The sequence below is a fragment of the Hippopotamus amphibius genome, chromosome 11 (genome assembly GCF_030028045.1).
Source record: "Hippopotamus amphibius kiboko isolate mHipAmp2 chromosome 11, mHipAmp2.hap2, whole genome shotgun sequence".
NCBI classification, from domain to species: Eukaryota; Metazoa; Chordata; class Mammalia; order Artiodactyla; family Hippopotamidae; genus Hippopotamus; species Hippopotamus amphibius.
The window spans coordinates 63,241,887-63,258,765 of record NC_080196.1 but is presented as its reverse complement, the minus strand read 5'-3'; the positions used below and the strand labels follow the sequence as shown (position 1 = coordinate 63,258,765).

Genomic DNA, 16,879 nt, shown 5'->3' with positions numbered 1-16,879 from the left:
GTTTTAAATTTCAAACAGTGGTAAGTTCCATGAAGAAAAAATTTTAAAAAACAAACAAAAAGTGACAATGTAACAGAGTGGGAGGGAACAATGTATTAGCATGAATCTGCAATGTAATACAGAAGGGTAGGTGGAATCAAATGAAATGGATAGAGAAGGGCTTTAAAGAGGTGACAGAGGAACTTAAACCTGGATGAAAAAAGCAGCCAGTAAAGATTAGGAGACAGCACTTCAGCCACTTTATTAGCAATTAACAAAGCAAAATCCCTTGTGTGAGAACTTGCTTCACCTGCTTAAAGAGCAAAATGGATGCTTTTGAGATGGTTACAAGATGAAGTTAAATGGAGACTCAAGACTAGTGATCTCAGACAACCCTCAGAATGGGAGAAAATACTTGCCAACGAAGCAACGGACAAAGGATTAATTTCCAAAACATATAAGCAGCTCATGCAGCTTAATACTAAAAAAGCAAATAACCCAATCCACAAATGGGCAGAAGACCTAAATAGACATTTCTCCAAAGAAGACATACAGATGGCCAACAAACACATGAAAAGATGCTCAACATCATTAATCATTAAAGAATGCAAGTCAAAGCCACAATGAGGTATCACCTCACTCTGGTCAGAATGGCCATTATCAAAAAATCTAGAAACAATAAATGTTGGAGAGGGTGTGGAGAAAAAGGAACTCTCCTGCACTGTTGGTGGGAATGTAAGCTGCTACAGCCACTATGGAAAACAGTTTGGAGGTTCCTTAAAAAACTAAATATGGAACTACCATATGATCCAGTAATCCCACTACTAGGCGTATACCCAGAGAAAACCATAATCCAAAAAGAAACATGCATCATAATGTTCACTGCACCACTATTTACAATAGCCAGGACACGGAAGCAACCTAAATGTCCATCAACAGATGAATGGATAAAGAAGATGTGGCACATATATACAATGGAATATTACTCAGCCATAAATAGGAATGAAATTGAGCTATATGGAATGAGGTGGATAGACCTAGAGACTGTCACACAGAGCGAAGTAACCCAGAAAGAGAAAAACAAATACTGTACGCTAACTCATATATATGGAATCTAAAAAAAATGGTACTGATGAACCCAGTGACAAGGCAAGAATAAAGATGCAGATGCAGGGAATGGATTTGAGGACACGGGGTTGGGGGGGGGGGGGCAAAGGGGAAGCTGGGACGAAGTGAGAGAGTAGCACAGACATATTTACACTACCAACTGTAAAATAGATAGCTAGTGGGAAGTTGCTGTATAACAAAGGGAGATCAACTCGATGATGGGTGATGCCTTAGAGGGCCAGGACAGGGAAGGTGGGAGGGAGTCACGGGAGGGAGGGGATATGGGGATATGTGTATAAATACAGCTGATTCACTTTCGTGTACCTCCAAAACTGGTACAAGAGTGTAAAGCAATCATATTCCAATAAAGAGCTTTAAAAAAAAAAAAAAAAAAAGACTAGTGCTCTCATAGGCCATATATGGAGTTTAAAATAAGACCCAAAAGTGTAATGAGAAGCACTGAAGAGTTTCACACAGGGGTAGGATGAGACCTGTTTTCTTCTTAAAAGATTAATCTGGCTGCAGTGATGTAGAGAGTTAAGAGAGGGAACAGGAATAGCAGTTGTTAACAATCCTGGCAACAGATGAAAGTGGTTTGGCAGGAGTTATGAAACATATCATTAGTTCTATTTAATTACACACAGAAGGTCTTCCGGTTATATAACAAACTGAACTCATGTTTATCTCCACTCCCTCCCAAAACGTCACTAAAATAATAAAACAATTTATAAAGGCAGAAACTCACAAGGACAGAGAAGAGGGAACCACAGCACAAAGATGTCCTGGAATTTTTGGAAGATGGAAAAAAATGAAACAAGAGATAATGACCAAAAGTAATGTAATTCATACTGAGGAATTTGGATAGTCTGAGGACTCTGAGGCTCCAAGCTCCTTGAAATGTAATGGTGAGTCTTAAGATTGACAATGAAGCTAAAATAGGTATCTTTACATCAATCTGTTAAGACTCATCCCACGGAGCCAAAAGATGAGGGATAAGAAGATTCAAATCAGACAGATAAGAGGTGAGGCACTGTTCTGAACACAGATGCCCTATATGCTAGCTACCCAGCAAATTTAAAACATTTTCTCTAGAGAAAAGGGATGGCCCAGAAGACCTAAATATAATAGATAATGATTATCTAGGAATCACCAAAGACAATGATCTAGTATAATTTTACTGAAAGTCTTTAAAATGAATCAGCAATTTCACCTTTAGGAATTTATCACAAGAGATGATATAAGTGAGTAGAGAGTTAATAAAAGAGATGTTCACTGGGAATTCCCTGGTGGTCCAGTGGTTAGGATTCAGTGCTTTCACTGCCGAGGGCCCAGGTTCAATCCCTGGCTGGGGAGCTAAGATCCCACAAGCCGTGGGGCTTGGCCAAAAAAGAAAAGTTCACTGTTATACTATTTCTATGAAACGAATGGAAACAATTTGTCATAAAGAACAGATAGCTATAATACATCCACACATTAAAAAGGAAAACGGTGAGATGATACGATGCACATATTACATGAAAAGGACAATATGCAAAATAATACATGGATTATACGTAGGGCTAAGACTTTTGCTTATGTAGTTTTTTTCTATGATGAAAATAGCCTACTTGCATAATTAATGAAAATAATTAAAAGGTTACATGATTCTTAAACAATGGATAAATTAACCACAAAAAGTCTGACTTTTATATTTCAATCTCAAAAAAAATTAAGAAATCATTAAGAAACTAGTAACATTTGCTGCTTTAAAAAGTCCATATAAGAGCTTCCTAGGTGGCGCAGTGATTAAGAATCTGCCTGCCAATGCAGGGGACACGGGTTTGAGCCCTGCGCCAGGAAGAACCCACATGCCACACAGCAACTAAGCCCGTGCACCACAACTATTGAGCCTGAGCTTTAGAGCCCATGAGACACAACTATTGAGCCCATGTGCTGCAACTATTGAAGCCCACACGCCTAGAGCCCGTGCTCCGCAACAAGAGAAGCCATGGCAATGAGGAGCCCGCGCAGCACAACGAAGAGTAGCCCCCATTCACTGCAACTAAAAGAAAGCCCGCGCACAGCAAAAAAGACCCAACACAGCCAATAAAATAAATAAATAAATAAATTTTAAAAATAAATAAATTTACAAAAAAAAAAGAAAATGTATATTAAAAAAAATCCAGAAGAACACTCTTCGACGTAAATAACAGCAAGATCTTTTTGGATACACCCCCTAGAATAATGGAAATAAAAACAAAAATAAATAAGTGGGACCTAATGAAACTTCAAAGCTTCTGCACAGCAAAGGAAACTATAAGCAAGATGAAAAGATAACCCTCAGAATGGGAAAAAATATTTGCAAACGAATCAACAAAGGATTAATCTCCAAAATATATAAACAGCTTTTCCAGCTCAATATCAAAAAAATAAACAACCTAATCAAAAAATGGGCAGAAGACCTAAATAGGCATTTCTCCAAAGAAGACATACGGATGGCCAAGAGGCACATGAAAAGCTGCTCAACGTCACTAATTATTAGAGAAATGCAAATCAAAACTACAATGAGATATCACCTCATACCGGTTAGAATGGACATCATCAGAAAATCTACAAACAGTAAATGCTAGAGAGGGGGTGGAGAAAAAGGAACGCTCTTGCATTGCTGGTGGGAATGTAAATTGATACAGCCACTACGGTGAACAGTATGGAGGTTCCTTGCAAAACTAAAAATAGAACTACCATATGACCCAGCAATCCCACTGCTGGGCATATACCCAGAGAACACCATCATTCAAAAAGACACGTGCACTCCAATGTTCATTGCAGCACTATTTACAATAGCCAGGCCATGGAAGCGACCTAAATGTCTATCAACAGATGAATGGATAAAGAAGATGTGGTACACACATACAATGGAATATTACTCAGATGTAAAAAGCAATGAAACTGGGACATTTTTAGAGACATGGATGGACCTAGAAACTGTCTTACAGAGTGAAGTGAGTCAGAAAGAGAAAAACAAATATTGTATATTAACACATATATGTGGACTACAGAAAAATGGTACAGATCAACTGGTTTGCAAGGCAGAAATAGAGACACAGATGTAGAGAACAAACATATGGACACCAAGTGGGGAACGCGGGGAGGGTTGGGGGGGGGAACAAATTGGGAAATTGGGATACCAAATTGTACACTCTAAATATATGCAGTTTATTGTAAAAAATAAAAAAATAAAAAGTTTAAGAAAGAAATCCATATAGTTCCATCTTTTCAAGTTAATTTTAAATTTAAATGAAATCAATATGATTTCAGTGGAAAAACAAAGTAAAATATAAAGAAATAACTGAACCACAGATGAAAGATTCCATAAGCAGTTTTCCATATTCTTACAATGCCCTTGAATGATATTTGTAATTTGACAAATCAATAACCATCAAAAAAGCTACATGCAAACAATACCTTCAGCAATAGATTTTTTAATTTGCATTTTCAGTGCTATATATTTAAAACATTCTTATTTCCTGTACTGGGAGATGACATTAAGCATTTCTAATCACTAAATATCTCAGGCAAAACAAAATTTATTTTTATGCATTTAAAAAAAATGGAAATTGAACTTTTTGGAAAACAAAATTTTATGAAAGTAAGCACTCTTGAAAAGGCCAAGTAAATTAAGAAATGTCTACTTAGCAAAACATCATTTAAAATACTAATTACGAAGGCAAGTACATATAATTGGGAAGAAAATAAAATTCATATGCACAATAATCATGATTAGCTAAAATTACAGACATGAAAAATACCCAAAAGTAATAAAAATGAAAATCAACCAAGTAATTAAATGTGCGTAAAACAAATGGGCCAGCAGAATAGAAAACTGACCACATTCATGCATATACATGTATATACAGAAATAAATACGACAGAAATGGTATTTTACAATATAGTAAAATAGACTGTCATTAACTGACATCATTAATTAATAAATGACAAGGGGACATTTATTATCACTTTCAAACAATTAGTTATAGCTATACATCATATACACCATGAGCAAAAAGATCACAGTGGATAAAATTATTAGGGGGAAAAATCTATAGAAAACTTGTATTTTTCAGGTATGAACTGAAAAGGCGATCTTAACTATACCCAAAAAACCTAGAATCTATAAAGGCAAAGACAAATATGAATTTGTCTTAGAACTATAAACTTAGAACAAAATAGAAAAGTAGCCAAAAGATACAGGAAATGTGCAGCAGAAATAAAAAGGCTAATAAATATTTTTAAATAACCTGAGTGAACAAAAAGAAATTATTTTTTGACCTAACGGATATGCAAAAATTTTAAAGATCACTGACATTCAGTGTTGGGTGAGGTTGTACAGGAAAAGATGCACTTGTACTTCAAGGAGTTTAAAAAGGCAAAACCTTTTGGCGGGTTTGAGTATATTATCAACATTTAAGCATTGTTTTTGACCCAGCTATTGTACCCTACTTCTAAGAATCAATCCTACAGATATACTAGCACAACTGTAAAAACCTGCATCACCAGGATGTTCTCTGTGATACTACCTATAAATGCACAAAACACACACAATGCAATGGATGCAATATGACACCATGAGAAGAGGGACAGACTTAAATAAACTAAATAAACAACATTCATACAATGAATATTATGTCCTCATTTTTTTAAATGAGGTAATCTGAATATACTCATGTAAGACTGCAAAAATTTCAACTTCTGAATGGCCAATATGATTCCCAGAGCAACCTATGAAATAGATTTTAAAATATAAATTAGATTTATTAATAGTCTATTTTGGGACTTCCCTGGTGGTACGGTGGTTAAGAATCTGCCTGCCAGTGCAGGGGACACAGGTTCGATCCCTGGCCCAAGGAGATCCCACATGCTGGAGGGCAACTAGGTCTGTGCGCCACAACTACTGAAGCCCACGCACCTAGAGCCCACGTTCCACAACAAGAGAAGCCACCACAACGAGAAGCCCACGCATGGCAACTAAGAGTAGCGCCTGCTTGCCACAACTAGAGAAAGCCCATGTGCAGCAATGAAGACCCAACACAGCTATAAATAAATAATAAATAAATCTTTAAAAAAAGAAGTCTAATTTAAGTTATTTGCTTTAATAACCAGCTAAAGTTAGTTACAAGTTTAAAAAATGATTCATAATTTCCAAAAATTTTTAAAACATTTCAATTTCAAAGGGATGCCACCTACTTGGTACAAAAAGTAACTCAAATCATTTTCACATCTTCTGACAAAAGAGTCACCTAATTATAAATGATAATTTACAAAGAGTTCTATGGAATAACTTCCTAGTTTATTAGAAATCTAAATATTTTTTACTTGTAAGAAACATCTGAAATAACTTAGATGGTTTATTTATAATATGAAAATCCAGTCATGCTAAAAAACATGAATACTATTTCGAGAAAGTGATTACCTCCAAGAAGGGACGAAACAGAAAGAGAGAGAGAGGGCGTTAGCTGTTGCTGTAAACTTACATTTAAGCAAAAACTGAAAGCAAAATTGTCATTTTGCAGGCAGATTCCCTGGGTTCTATACAATTCGCTACCTCTTTGTGACCTTGTGAGCAAGTTATTTAATCTCCTTGTACCTCAGTTTCCTTTATCTGTAAAATGTGAATAATAATATTTCCTGTTTCATAGGATTAAATGAGTTGATATATGTGAAGTGCTTAGAACAGTACCTGACACATGGTACGTTTTACTGCCATTATTATCATCAGCCTTACCACCTGTAATTATCAATCATGAAATCTGGCTGGAAGGCACTGGGAAAAGGGGGCGTTAGGTGGGATGGTATCTGATCTGTTTTCTACATATTTCAAACATAAATGCTATTTTTGTAACCAGTGATATATAACCAGTTTAAGTGAGAAAGCAGTATGAAGTAGAATAACAAAGTTTCAGTCTTCAATTTTCAAAAACATGAGACAATTCAGGCTTTGGAGTTTGATATTTATTTTTAGCAGGAAGAATATGCTAATGACGATGACATCGTTAGAAGATACGCCCATGTCCAATACCTGCAACAGAAGCTCAATAGAAGTTAAAGAAACCATACGAAAGGACTAAGGACAAAAATTGTATGACATTACTTACCCTTAATTCTGTTAACAGTAAAACAAGTAACAGCATGTTTAGGATTGAAGTTCCATCACAAGATCAAAAACTGTAGTTAACTATCAAATGTATTTTTTGAAAAATTCTATCCTTTCCTTTCTATGTAAAATTGGGCAACCTCTCTAAAGGCAGAGCACAATGCCAACAACTACGCTCTGAGTGTGTCTGTACGAGCAGAGAAGGGGCAGACTGAAAGGGGTAACACTAAACAGTGCTGACAGCGTGGGGTGGGAGCGCTCTGCTGCTGACACGACCGCTATCACAGGTAGAAATGGCAACCTTCTTTGGCACAATTAGAGACTGCTGGAACAAGAGCTAAACTCTAATAAATAAAAGCAACTTAACAGGGACAGCATCATAACATATCTACAAATTTAAAGAGAACTGTCTTAAAAAAGGGATCCAGACATATTAGAAATTCTCCTACATATTATTAGGGGAAAAAATTGCTATAGCAGCAAACAATTTAAACAAGAACTAATCGAATGAAAGATTCTTTTAAATAAAACCAAATCTGGTTCATCCGCCCCGACAATGGCTACTCTGCTCAAAGGAAATTTAAGTGTTGCTTTTTTTAACCCCTGCACCTCCAGACTTCTCAGCAACAGCATCAATCATCATTCAATTTAAAGAAGCAATAACTTTCTACTTAAGGGTATGTCTGAGCCAAGTGGGGTAGGGATACGTTAAGCATCAGAATCAGGGACAGAATAAAGGAATAACTTAAAAATACCTTCCTAAGCAAAAATGATGAACTGTCCAGGAACAGGGAGACTGGGGACCGGCACACCCATAACAGAAAGCCTTTATTTCTAAACTGTATACCCAAAAGACCGCATGTACTCAGAACAGAAACTAAATTAAGTCTAACCATAACTTACTGTAGTTGACACCAGACTTTATACCAACTGCTATTTTCCCATCATTTCTGTTCTTGAAGATAAGGGTTTAAACTCATAAGATGAATTACTATACTAAAATTTCACATGAATAATTTTAAAATGCAACCAATTTTGCTAATTACAAATTTCTAAATTTACTTAGGCAGACTGATTTGGTTCAAATAAAAAAAACCAATTAATGCAAGGAGTAGCTTACCTGGGCCATTGTCTAAAAAGGTCTATGTCCAAAAAATGCAAAACGTGCAGAATATTAGGCTGTTTTTAAATTCCTACCAAAAATAAATTAAATAAATAAGCACTAAGTAAGGAAAAGGTTACGCACTTCCAATTTATGCTCTTTCTCTGCAAGGGCTTCCTTTTGACAACGAAGAAAATCTGCTAACATTCGAGTGAGTTGCTTCCTATCATCTATTTCAGCCGCCAATCTGCCATTGTAATCTGCCAGCAACATACAAGCGTCCTCTACCATTTTAGAAAGTCTTTCTCCAGATTCTTTATCTAAGAAAAGCACAGAATAACAAAATTAGTACACCACAAAAACAATGCCATATGCTGTTCCTTACCCCAACTCCCAAAAATGTTCCAGATCACATTTTCTTCTCTTACCTGTTATTTTATCTAGTAGGGATACTTCTTGAACTTCAACAGGCAAAGAAGCTATCCTTTGATGAACTGCTGCGTCACCAGAAGCTGCATTTTCTAGATCTTGTAATGCTCTAACGAGATCTAGAGTCTAAAAGTTACACAATTTTAGAACCAAAATCAGTGAAGCTTAAATAAATATATAAGACTTGAAATTTACTTCATATTCCTTAATCCGTATGGGTTATTTACTAGTTTAACTGCTTTCAGAGACAGTCTGCTTCTTTCATATATTAAGAAAAAAGCTACACTGTGTTAGGTATAGGAAATATATAAACTGGAAACATATAGATATTTCCAGTGGTGGAGACAGACAGCATAAAAATAATTATTAAAATGATGTGATTCATTTATAAGCCAAATACATACAGTGGTAAAAAGAAAGGCAGGCTATAACTTCAACCTGGAGAACACAAGTTTTATGTATGAAGTATTCACTGTATTATGATTATACACAAGAATTTCTAGTATTAAATTGGGGGATACAAATAATCATCACAACATAGGAGAGTCCCCCAAATTCCATTTCTCAATGAAGTAATTAAAGGATAAGAGAAATGTAGCTCTGGCTTATGTATGTTTAAATATGGTCCCTTTCACTATTCTACGGTTTGTTACTAAGAGCAGTAAAATTTTACAAAGTTCCATGTATCTGGTGACTGATATTTATATAATGCTTAACCAGTATTCTATCATCAGAATACTTTAGTTGCACTGTTTTCATACCAACTATAATCAGGAGGGAATGGCAAGTCTTTGCTGATGACTTCACAATCCATAACATCTCTAAAGTTCTTCCAAAGAAAATTGAGTAAATTTTCTTTTCACTAGTCTCCATTCCCATCCCATCTCCTTTTACTTTTTTTTTTTTTCCTTTTTTCCATCTCTAAGCCTAGATCCTGGAAGACTAGGAAATGACACATATACATGAAAAATATAGGCTAGTACCAATTCTATGTATATATTTAGATGGCACTGACAGCCAGTTAATGATTTTTCTTTAAGCTATTCCCTTACAAAAAATGCTATCACTGGGGTCTAGCACCTAGCAAATGATCAAACATGATAAGAATGAATGGAACCTAGTAAGAAATATACCATCCCAAATGTGCTTTTAATTCAATATTTAAAAATCCCAATATTTAAAAAAATAATTTTGTTATATTTCCCCTCTACAATGAAAGTGAGTTTAAGAGCAATGACAATTACTGGGGAGCTTGTTTCTCATGGTGCCCCAAATACCTTACATATTATTATTTTTTAATCAGTCGTAGAAAGTTCTAAAATTTTCTGGAGTTCAAAGAAGAAACCCGGCTTTATGGTTTTAACAATGTATGCATGCTTTAATTACAACATACTCTCATCACACCTTCATACTCCTACATGAGCTAATTCCAAGTTCACAATGCCCAGTCAAGGATCCAGGTAAGAAAGCAACGTAGTCTGTAACAACACTAGCCTAGGACTTCTTGACAGAGGAGAACGAAATGAGTTCAACTGTATCCTATTAAGAGAAATTTAGCCATTCTCATAAAGAATGACATATATAAAATGGTAACTATAAAGCTGAATCATGGAGAATTAAGCAGTATAACTAATCTGAAAATGGTCATTATAAAACAGAAAGCAATAGCATTTCATACAACAAATACTAGGAAAGAGTCAGGTGGTTACTCAGAAACTCCTAGGAAGTACAACTTACACTACTCTTTCATCATAGAGAACAGGAGAGGGTCCGACCCTATATTTAGAACTGGGGTAAAATACTGTTCATGAAGTCATTATGGGGCTCATAGCAAAAAGTGATTCCATGTCTTGAATTATTACCAAATGGAGAGAAATATAAGCCTCAATGTTTGGTTGTTCCAAACGTTATGTTCTTATTACATTTCTATTCAAGCTCTTATCCACAGTGACCATATGGGCTTCAGCATTCCTGTCACTGAGCCAACAGGGGCTTGACTCAGGTACTAGTTGAGAGCCTCAGTCAAATTCTTTCTGCCTCCCGAGTACTAACACTAATATAAATCCACAATTCTAGGCAATAATTGGTTGTATCCTTATTTAAAGCTCTTTTCATGGCAGAAAAAGCTCCATCCAGCTTCAGGTATCATGCAGTGAGTTCCAGTCCAGGCCTCCAAGTCCCATGGAGCACACTTTAGTTCTTGTTACTCTACAGGATACAAATTTCTTCAAACCATGTCTGCTTCTGGACCAAACTCAGCAGGAACCACACTCTGGCTCACATATTAGGTTATGTTTCTGTACCATTTGTAGCCCATGACGATATTTACCTTGTTTTAAGAGAATGGCTATATCTTCATTTTCTCCTTTAAAATTCTATCTGTCCCTCCTACATGTTTGAAACATAGAAGGAGGAAGCTTTAAGACTCAATGCCCACATAATTAAGGTAAAAATGTCTTTTTGGAATCATCTGATGGTTAGAAAATGCTATACTGTACCAATCTGAGAGGACATGGAGTATTAAGATAATGATTCCATTTCATCTTATTTTATTACCATTGAACTACATGGATCTATATAGTTACACAGAACTGCATGAATACACACTCATTAATTCTAACACACATTTTTACATGTTTAAAAGCAAAAATATTTAAAAGAGCAGTGTTTATCTCTAGGCATGGAATTTTTAGATACTTAACGAAATAGTCTTATCATATAATGTTTTATTTATTTAAAAGGAAACTGTTTAAATGGTAGATACCTCACCAGACCTAATCATACTTAGCAATCAAATACTCTATGTGAAATATAATTGCCTAATATACAATATACAACACACTACATTAAACATAAGTGATTTATTAATCAGAAAATAAGACTTACTCAGGTAGCTTCTTTCCTGTATCCAGAATTATAACAGAAGTCAATTTACAGAAGTAAACCATCGAAATTATGGCTACATGAAGTACTAGCAATGTAAATCTCTTGACAGAGAAAAACTGCTACCTGTGGTGGTTCACTTGGAGATCCTAGAGAGGAACAGTTTTCATTCTCATCCACCTTTATCTGTTCATATGTTCGCTTCCTAGGCTTCTTATCGCCATCTGAATTGAAAGAACATTTAAGTTTTAATGAGAGAATACATTTAATGAAGAGATAATGATAAAAGATTATATACTTACACAGAGCTTGCTTAAGTTGTTCTAATACATCATTTTCATAAACAGACCTTTCTTCCCAAATAGATAACACTCTTCCAAGGTGCTTCTTACAACTTTCATCAGTTTCACTAAAGATAAAAATATAAACAGTAAAATGCATAGTGCTATTGCAAAGATAACGGTGATTTTAAATACAATAGCACTCATTCCCTGAAAAAAGCTGCCCAAATGTTTACTGAATTCCACTATATCAGTTCAGGGGTGAAGTGACCAAGACAGACATACTCCCTGCTTCTTTTAAAGAGCTTAGAGACAGATTATTAAACAAAAAATTACAAAAAATGATTACACTGTTAGTACTTGTGACTAGAGGTTAACAAGAAGGTACCCCTAACATAATGGGGGCTGAACATAAAGCTAAGGAAGATTTCTAATGGATGATTTTTAAACTTATTTAACAAATATTTGTTGATCAAGGTAGTATCTCTGACCCTGGAGATACAAATGGAGCTTTATGGCAGCTGTTATTTATAAGTGCCACAAAGGAGAACAGGCTTAACAAAGAGAGATGGTCCAATTCAAGAGAGATCAGGAAGGGTATATGAAGAAGGGTACTTGAGGAAATGATATGTTTAATCTGAGTTCTGACAATTGGATATTCTGGGAAGTGGGAAACAGACTACTTTCAACCACTTCGCACCGTCTTCATCACTACCATGTAGACTGGGCCACTCTAATCTCTTGCCTGGATTTTTTAACAGTCTTCTCATTGGTCTCCCAGGCTCTACTCCTTCATTCTATTCTCCACTAACATAAATTACATCATACTCCTCTCAGTCCACTAAGAACCACCAATCATATCAAGAATAAAAGCAAAATCCTTATCCTGGGCCACAAAGTGGACATGTTCTGCTTCCTGGCTACCTCTCAGTCCACATTTCCTAAATACGAATATCCTTGCTGATCCTCAAACAAGCCCAGCACATGGCTATCTCACTGTTTCTGCCAAGTGTCTTCTCTACCTAAGATCCTTTCCTCCTAGAAAGTCAAACGGCTCGTTTCATCCCTCCCTTTAGTCTCTGTTCAAAATGCTACCTCCCCCAAACAGTCAATCTTTATCTCATGAAATAACTGAGCATCATCACACTCTCTAGCTCCTTCCCTGCTTTATGTTTCTTCATAGTGCTTATCTTCTGACATTTTTACACATTTCTGATGGGGGGATTTTTGCAGAAACTAACGCCTGTCACCATAATGTGTCTCTGGTCAAAAATGTGTTCATATACATTCACTTGTCTATTACTTTGTCATCCAATGAAATCTAAGTTCCGCTAGAAAAGAACTCTGTCTCATTCACTACTGTATCCTCACCAATTAGGACACAGTAGGTGGTCAATAAATATTTCATTGAATTCTAGGGAGAGGTAACATATATAAAAAAGCCTAAGGCAGAAAGAACTAAAAGAGGTTCAGTTAGCTTAAACTATACAGACTATAGTGCGTGTGTGTGTGTGTGTGTGTGTGTGTGTGTGTGTGAGAGAGAGAGAGAGAGGTGTGAGACAGGCGTCTGAAGAGGTAGACTGGGCCATGCAGGAACACCTGAAGTCTTACTCAGGACATGAGACTTGATCTCTAGGACAAATGAGAACCACTCAAAGGCAAGAGAGTGTTATAATCAACTCTGCAACTCTGGCTACAGTTTCCTAAACGGATTAAACAATACTGGAGGCTACTGCAATTATACGGAAATGACATTATGGTCATTGGAATGGAAAGAAATCTAAAGAACTGTGGGAACTATATGTACTGTATGGGATAAGGGGCATGAAAGAGAAAGGACAGTGTGATATATTATAAATCACTGTATCACAGAGAGTTCAAGATAATACCTAATTTCTCACATGAGCATCCAGATAGATGGAGGTGCCATTCATCAACAGGGTGGACCCAGTGAGGGAGCAAGTCTGACAGGGTGGAATGACATAGTGAGTTCAATAACAGACACAGTGCGTCTGAGATGTTTGGAGGCATACAACTGGAAATCAATAGGCAATTGGATATACAGGAGTAAAAGGAAAAACATCTGGGCTGGAGCATAAGATGGTCAGTTTTTAGGGGGGATAATAACTAAATATAGGTAATGTATGAAATCACCCAGAGGGCTAGTAAAGAATATGACACCAGAAGAAGGCCTAGGACTAAACTCTAAGAAACAGCGTCACCTGAAAAGATGGTTAAAGACAGTATCTAAATTGAAGGATAAATAATATTAATTTAAGAAAGCAACATACAGCAATGTTTCACACTCTAATTTTTTTTTAAAATGCATCTACTATAGATGACTAAACCTGCAGGGCATGTGGTGAGTATAAATCATTCAACACATCACCATTCATCACTGAATTCTATAATTTAGATTGATTTAACTGCCTACCCCAATAATGTTTACCCAGTGATCTATCAAATATTTGCATATAATGTTTGGAAATAAGCAGTTTAAAAACACAGATTTCTACCTTCAGAATTTTTCTGTAGCAAAATTTTCAACAGGCTTATAATTTTAAATATTCTGTATTTTCAAAGCATTTAAAAATGTTATGACACAGCACACTAGAAAACCTTATAATCATTATAAGCAATATAAGAGAATGTCTTATAAAACTTATAAGAAACTAAGTTCTCCCAGAAATATTAGTTGGAAGATTGATAGTTTTATAAGCACGCAGGTTTTTAATTCGACACATTCATTCACTCTTAATGAATTTCATTCCAATATGGCAGCTGCTGTTAGTCACTTAAAAGGTGAAATTCAAGTACTCCAAACGCCCACCTTAGCAACAGTTCAAAAATGTTTTCCTTCACAGCAAGTATTTAACACATTTACAAATGCCATTACAGGTAAGTCTTTTCAAATGAAAACTTAAAAGAAATATATTCCTTTTTATTTTAATATCTTAAGGCAAGTTTTAGCAAAAGGACATATTAGGCATTTACAACAGATTACCTAGTACCCAAAACAATGATCATACCTTGAAACATGCTTAAAAGCCTCCACTATAACTGGTGCAAAATCTTTTGTAAACTCTGGCCCCTTCCTTTTGCTGTTCTGAATGACATCATTAGCTAGGTAGAGAAAAGTAAGCTTCCTGTTTGGTTTGGCTGGAAAAAAAAAAAAATAATCTAATTAAAATACCTTCACTTAAGTTTGACAAACTTTCTCAATACCTGAATTAAGCAGTTTGAGAACTACAACAAACTTAACTAACCTTTGTGTATTATGTTCAATCCTAGCTTCTTATTCTACTACCAAACTTAGCAAGTCACTATCTTTAAAGAATAACTACTCTATGGTTTCTGATCACTCATGTGAGAAAAAAAGAAAAGTTAAGAGGCAGAGGTAGTCAATGAAATATCTGTTTCCTTACAGTTTTACTAAGTCGCCCAAACCACTTATCCTTGATTGCTAGTCTTTTTCCTCCAAACAAAAGAAAATTATTTATTTACTCCAAATTATTTAATCCAAAATTAAAAGAAATTCGTGGTAAGGAAATAGACTGTTACATGACACAAGATAAAAAGCCTAATTCTATATTTTTAAAAAAAGCAAACCTTAAAAACAAAAATACTACCACCTCGTGTTGTATACGAACATCAGAGGGTCAGGGATGCACCAGCTGTCAGGTGGACGGGCAGGCAGGCAGAGAGGAGGCCGAGGCCACAGCTTGAGGGAGGCCCCAGCCACTCTGTGCATATGTCTGGCAGAGCCGGTGTGAGACGAAGAGACTTGTCAGGGGAACCAATGATCAAAACCACCCGCCCTGGCCAGGCCCCATAATAACCACTTGGAGTGAGTTATCTTAAAACAGAAGGTCCTGATAAGGAAGGCGGAACTAACAAGCTACCACCAACCAGAATAATTTGGGAAAGGTCAAAAGGAAAAAGGAGACAGTCCATATGTCCCACCAATCTCCAAGAATCCTTTTCACTGGAATCCATCTTGGCTGAGTGATCCTTGATTGCTAGTCTTATCATTATTTCCAAACTAATAGTTTTACACATGGAAATCCTAACATCTGTGTAAAAATGCATTTCTGTGCCTATCCTATACTAAATTTTATTAAAACTATTAAACTCTACATGAAATACAGCCACTTAAAATAAGATGGTGATTGGTCTTGTTATTAAAATGGTACCCTAAATCTTAACTTAGACTATTTTAATACCCATGTTGATTTAAAAATCAATCACTAACTTATTGTGAAACAAAAGAATACAAAATGTAAAACAGGCTGAAAAGAGACATGACTTCAATCGATTACATATTTTTTGTTTCTGAAATAAATATTTGCCAAGCTAACAGAGCAAATGTTAGGGAAACCAAATGGACAAAGTTTAGATTTTTTTCCCCCACTTTGGATTACATGGCCTTAAATAACTGATTCATCTTGACAAAAATAGTCATCCTTCTAAAAGAGCAGACAAGATTTCAATAATTGCTGACCGAACACATTTTTACTGGTTATAATGTTAAGTGGCACAGCAGTGTTGAATATGACTTGATTCACATACATAAGAAAATATTAGTTGAACACAATCTTTCATACTATTTTCATAATACAATTTTACTAGAATTAAACTCGAATCATTCAAAGTTGTACAATTATATTCAGAAACAACATACTCTGTGGCACCCACATGACGATGGTGTGAGGGACTCACGGTCAGGACTGATAATCCAATGCACTATTCGTGTGGGTCAGTTTATTGGATTTAAGACAAATATTTGGGCAGGCTGCATTTGGTCCTCAAGATCTGAGTACTCAATTTAAAATTTAAGCCACTTTTGAGTTCAGACTTTTCTTTTAGGGGAAACTAGCATCCCAACCTTTTCCTAAGAAACTGTAGAGTCACAACCGATCAGACCTTACAAACCTGTGCCACCCATTGCATAACCTCGTTTGCCTGTTT

At 35.8% G+C, this 16,879-nt stretch overlaps 1 protein-coding gene across 3 annotated transcripts in view; it reads right to left on the bottom strand.

Moving 5' to 3' along the window:
• Positions 1-16,879, bottom strand: part of RPRD1A (regulation of nuclear pre-mRNA domain containing 1A) — a 68,612-nt gene that overhangs the window by 26,014 nt on the left and 25,719 nt on the right. For 2 of the 3 annotated variants that reach the window (XM_057700687.1, XM_057700686.1), the window contains exons 2-6: positions 14,941-15,070; positions 11,933-12,039; positions 11,757-11,854; positions 8,747-8,873; positions 8,463-8,638 (exon numbers count right to left, since the gene is read on the bottom strand). In XM_057700687.1, the coding sequence (XP_057556670.1) occupies positions 8,463-8,638; positions 8,747-8,873; positions 11,757-11,854; positions 11,933-12,039; positions 14,941-15,070 (638 nt within the window). Of the gene's footprint in view, positions 1-4,323; positions 7,142-8,462; positions 8,639-8,746; positions 8,874-11,756; positions 11,855-11,932; positions 12,040-14,940; positions 15,071-16,879 lie in introns of those variants that run through there. The other variant, XM_057700688.1, reaches the window with a different exon arrangement.